General features: G+C 35.4%; 1 protein-coding gene across 1 annotated transcript; it reads left to right on the forward strand.

Moving 5' to 3' along the window:
• Positions 1-4,261: 4,261 nt before the first annotated feature.
• LOC145794615 (uncharacterized) lies at positions 4,262-5,336 on the forward strand. The gene is made up of 2 exons (XM_082877028.1): positions 4,262-4,438; positions 4,527-5,336. Exons 1-2 carry the CDS (start codon positions 4,382-4,384, stop codon positions 5,292-5,294), a joined length of 825 nt encoding a protein of 274 aa, XP_082733154.1. The 5' UTR covers positions 4,262-4,381; the 3' UTR covers positions 5,295-5,336.
• Positions 5,337-5,686: the final 350 nt, after the last annotated feature.

Below are 5,686 nucleotides of genomic sequence, written 5' to 3' on the forward strand. Positions count from 1 at the left end.
AAAAGATGGCTCCTTCCGGCAAGAGAATGACAAATGCATGTCAAGTGGTATATATTCTTTTTTAAAAATATGATGCAAAACTAATCAAAATTTTGATAGTTAAAATATATGAGTGTGTAAAATGAATTTATTGTTTTATGTTGTTTTTGTATAATGATTGTAATATGTTTTCCTGTAACTTGCTATTATTTGTATGTATTTTTCAAATTTATTTATTCTTATTTATAATGTACCATCCATAAGTTGCTACTTATATAAAGAGAATAGGAAAAAAGAAACGAAGAAATAAAGAAAAAATATATAAAGAAAGGAGAAACTAAATAAGATAGGTTTTTAATTCTTATTTAATATATAAAATAGAAAACAAAAAAAGGGAAAGGGAAAGTGAAGAAATAAGAAGATAGAAAGGGAAGAAATAAGAAAAAAAGAAATAAAGATAACACTATTAAAGGTATAAAACAAATAAAATATAAAACAAAATTAAGAGAAATGGAAGAAATAAGAAGATAGTTTCATTTTAAACACAAAATATTCACATATTTTGTTTCAATGATAAAATATTTTCTTTTTAGGCACAAAATGATAATATAATATCAAAAGCTGCATTGGCCCAACGGGCACGGCGAGAGCGTGAAAAAATTGAATTTCAATGCTTGCAACGAGAGCAAGAGGGATTAGAAGAATGTGTTCAAATAAGACAACGTTCTTTAACACCAATTCGTCGCGATCGCACTCACTTGGAGTGGGAAACAATAACTGAAGATTCTCAGTCGGCACAAAAACGAACAATGGTTACCTATCATCAGACATGTTCGTTTTCTATGCCAAGCCCATCTTCAAATTCACAAAGGAATCGGTAAATTACTGTGTCTACTCCTATAAATCGATTTCTTCAAGCACATCTTCAGATTCTCAGATCTTCAATACATACTTTTACTCATACCGTTTTGTTTTACAGAATTTTATTTATACACAAATATTTGTAGGTCTACTCCTATAAATCGATTTCTTCAACAAGATCTATGTACTGATGATGAATTAGAAGATCTACCTACGAGTATATCAATTGGCGCCCGGGCACACAAAGAATCTTGCCGCCATTATCTTGGCAAGATGGATGTATTATGTCCTTATTGTTCAGCCTTACATTGGATGGATGAAAAAATTGACAAAATCATCTATAAAGCGTCCCTTATTCGGAACTTGCTGTTTGGAAGGGAAGATTAGGCTGCCTTTACTTATTACACCCCCTCCACCACTTCAGGCATTGTATGATGGGAATAATGATCAATCAAAATCCTTTCGAAGTTATACTCGAGTGTACAATGCAGCCAATGCTTTTACAAGTCTTGGTGCTACATTGGATCCTAGACTACTCAGTGGAAGGGGCCCTACATCATTCACAATTCATGGGGAATTGCGACATCGAACAGGATCACTACAACCACAACCAGGGCAGGATGCGAGTTATGCTCAGCTGTATATCTATGACCCTTATTCAGCTTTAGAAATTCGTAATCGTAGAAATCCTAACTTGAGAAGGGATGTTCTCAAAACTATTCAGGATAGTTTGTTGCAAGTCAATGCATTTGTAGATAAATATCGCCAGGCTCATGCCATTTTACATCAATTAGACTCGGCAGGACACAATCTACCTGCTCATCTTCATTATAGTTCAACAACTGATCGACGTTGGTATAACCTACCAACTACAGATGAGATTGCAATTGTAATACCAGGTGATGGAACAGAGGTAAATGGAATGAGAGATATTATTTTACATTTCCGAGGAAATAATGAGTTGATGCAAATTAATGAATGTCACCCAGCATACTTGCCATTACATTATGTTCTATTATTTCCATATGGTGAGCTTGGATGGGAACCTGAGTTGAAATTGTGGAATGTTCAGTATGATCGACCTTCAATTGATCGACTTACTCAAATGAATTTTTATAGTTATCGTTTGTTTGAACGACCCACAGAGTATTCAACAATTTTGAGAGGTGGGAAACTATTTCAAGAGTTTTTGGTAGATGCTTGGGCTGCAACTGAGCAAAATCGATTGACATACTACAAGCTTAATCAAGGGAAACTTCGGGCTGAGCTTTACCAAGAGTTGTCAGATATGGATCCAGATTGTGTGCGACCTGGACAAATTGGTCAAAGGTTTGTTTTGCCATCTTCATTTACTGGTAGTCCTAGACATATGTTTGAAATCTTTCAAGATTCAATGGCTATCACACGATACAACCAACACCCAGATATTTTTCTTACCATGACTGCAAATCCCAATTGGCCAGAAATTACTTCAGCATTATTGCCATATCAAAAACCTATTGATCGTCCTGATTTAATTGCCCGTGTTTTTGAGTTGAAGAGAAAATGTTTGATGAAGGAGATAGAAACAAATAAAGTGTTTGGAAATAAAGTTGCACATGTTTTTACAATTGAATTTCAAAAACGAGGCCTCCCTCATATGCATGCACTTTTATTTCTCAAGGGCCCAGACAAAATTCGGACATGTGCTCAAGTAGACAAATTGGTGTGTGCAGAATTTCCAGACCCAAAAGACGATCCAATGCTTTTTGAAACTATCAAATGTTGTATGGTACATGGACCATGTGGTGCTCGAAATCCGCAAGCACCATGTATGGAAAATGGTAGATGCACTAAGAGATACCCTCGAGCTTTCACAGAAACAACAACTATGGATCAAGATGGATACCCTATCTATCGTCGTCGCAATAATGGTCAAGTACATACTGTAAGAGGGCAAGAAGTTGATAACAGGGATGTCGTACCATACAATGCATATCTTTCAAAACTTTTCAACTGTCATATAAATGTGGAAGTTTGTGCCGGAATGAGATGTGTCAAGTATATACATAAGTACATTTATAAGGGTTATGATCGTACAACGATGGTGTTAGGAATGATAAATGAGATTCAACAATATCTCGATGCAAGGTATATTGGACCTCCAGAAGCTGCTTGGCGAATATTTGGTCATCCTTTGCATGCAGAGATGCCAACAGTTGTACGATTGGCACTTCATTTACCTGGAATGCATCGTGTTGTTTTTAACCCAGAAGAGTCATTACAAACGATTCAATCTAGAGCTGGTCAACAAATGTCAACTCTTACTGGCTTCTTTGCATATTGTGCTGCCAGTGAAGATGAATGTCCATTCACTTATCAAGAATTTCCACAACATTTTGTCTGGCTCAAGTCAGAAAAGAGATGGAAATCAAGAGAAAGGGGATATGCAATTGGTAGAATGTACTTTGCTAGCCCTAATTGTGGTGAAAGATTTTATCTACGTTTGTTACTAACCGTTGTCAAAGGACCAAAGTCGTTTCAGTCTTTACGCACAGTCGATAATGTTGTGCATGATACATTTAAATTAGCATGTATTGCAAGGGGGCTTTTAGAAGATGATGAAGAATGGATACAATGCTTGAAAGAGGCTGTAGTCATAAAAACTGGATATCAATTGAGAAGATTGTTTAGTATTATTCTCACCCAGTGCTCTCCACTAAATCCATATGTATTATGGAATCAATTTTCAACGCATATATGTGATGATCTTGCACATAAGATTTGTACATTGTTTGTCATTTCTAAACCAACTGAGGCTCAAATTGAAGATTATGGTCTCCATCTTTTGAATCAAATGCTTCATGAATCAGGCAAAAGTTTAATTGACTTCCCACCCATGCCACAACCTACTGCAAATTGGAGTGCAGTAGTTGGTAATCGATTGATAGTTGAACATCAACAACTGCAGAGTGAGGCAGAACATGCAGATCCACAAATTACTATTGATTGTCTCAATAATGGACAGCGGAATGCTTATAATACAATCACTTCTTCAGTTTTTCAAAATAAAGGAACTGTTTTCTTTCTGAATGGGGGTGCAGGAACAGGGAAAACATTTCTATACAATACGATTGCATTAAAATGTCGTAGCCTTGGGCATATCGTTGTTACTGTGGCTTCGTCTGGAATTGCATCACTGTTACTGGTAGGAGGTCGCACTGCACATTCAACATTTTCCATTCCGTTAGATGTCTTGGAAAATTCACTTTGTGGGTTTAGCAAACAATCATTACAAGCTGAGTTATTTAGAGAAACAAAACTCATAATTTGGGATGAAGTTCCTATGCAACATAGACATTCTGTTGAGGCGGTTGATCATACATTGAGGGACATTTGTGATAGTGAAAAGCCATTTGGGGGTATTACTGTTGTTCTTGGAGGAGACTTTCGACAAATCTTACCAGTTATACCCAAAGGAGTTCGTGAGCAAATTGTGAATGCATCATTAAGACACTCTGTTCTATGGAAGCATATATATATCTTGACTTTGGATTTGAATATGCGCTTGAATCATGAAGGCCATGAAAATGCTAATTTTGCAAATTTCTTGATGGAGGTAACACTACTTTAACCTGTATTATATAGATTTTAAATTAATAAATTGTGTTTACACTTACTCTTTTATTGATTTCACTTTTTTTTAGATTGGGACCAATCCTCAAGAAATCGTTAACCTTCCATCAACAATACACAAATGTCAAGATTTGAATGAATTACTCTCTACAGTTTATCCACAATTGAATATGATAGAGACGTCAACCCCAACATTTTTAACTGAACGCACAATTCTGTCTGCGCGTAACGATGATGTCAGTGACATTAATACTACTGCGCTGAATATCTTTCCAGGGAGGTTATATACTTATCTTGCAGCAGATAAAATGTCTGAAGATAATGAAATTGATCCTACCATTACAAATAGATATCCTAATGAATATTTAAATTCATTGGATCCTCCTGGGTTGCCAACTTTTAAGTTAGAGTTGAAAGTGGGTTGTCCTATAATATTGTTGAGAAACATTGCACCGAAAGATGGACTATGTAATGGTACAAGATTGATGGTTACTAGGTGCGGCACTCGCATAATTGAAGCTCAAATTTTAACTGGAGAAAAGTTTGGCAATTTGGCATTCATACCAAGGATATCTTTGACACCATTTTCTTCAGAAATGCCTTTCCAAATGACAAGACGTCAATTTCCAGTCCGATTGGCATATGCCTTGACCATTAATAAATCTCAAGGACAATCTGTGAAATTTGTTGGGGTTGATTTGCGTATACCAGTGTTTAGCCATGGGCAATTATATGTGGCATTGTCTAGATGTACATCATTTGATCGTATAAGTATTCTCCCTCCTAAAGATAATTTGGATTCTACTACAAATATTGTTTATCCTGAAGTGTTGCTGTAGTACTCTATGCAGATTAAATGACGTTTTATTATAAGGTAACCACGTAGATTTATTTATGTTGATTATATAACTTTTTAAAAAATTTCAATTTAATAATAATTTGAAATTTGGACTTCTGTAGGATTGGACCGAAAAATCTATGGAGCTTAAAAGGAGAAATACGACTACCTTGCTTCGATGGGGATGTAATAAGGTAATTTCAATCTGAAAGTATTTTGACATGTATATTTCCAACACATGTACTAATCTATATTTTTTTTGTTCCACAAATTACCAGATTGTTGTGCATATTCCTCATTGGGGATACATAAAAGTTGATACAAAGACTTTTTGGAAAGTAATGAGGAGGAAGTTTGGGCAAACGCATATTTGAAGACATGTTATTGACACAT

The sequence above is a fragment of the Camellia sinensis genome, chromosome 7 (assembly GCF_055761805.1).
Source record: "Camellia sinensis isolate YWXY chromosome 7, ASM5576180v1, whole genome shotgun sequence".
Classification (NCBI taxonomy): Eukaryota; Viridiplantae; Streptophyta; class Magnoliopsida; order Ericales; family Theaceae; genus Camellia; species Camellia sinensis.

What these genes read in the sequence shown, in the direction of transcription:
- LOC145794615 (XM_082877028.1), top strand. Translation starts at nt 4,382, where the DNA reads ATGCGCTTGAATCATGAAGGCCATGAAAATGCTAATTTTGCAAATTTC. An exon ending in TTGCAAATTTCTTGATGGAG is followed by an intron (nt 4,439 to 4,526) that starts GTAACACTACTT and finishes ACTTTTTTTTAG; the next exon opens with ATTGGGACCAATCCTCAAGA.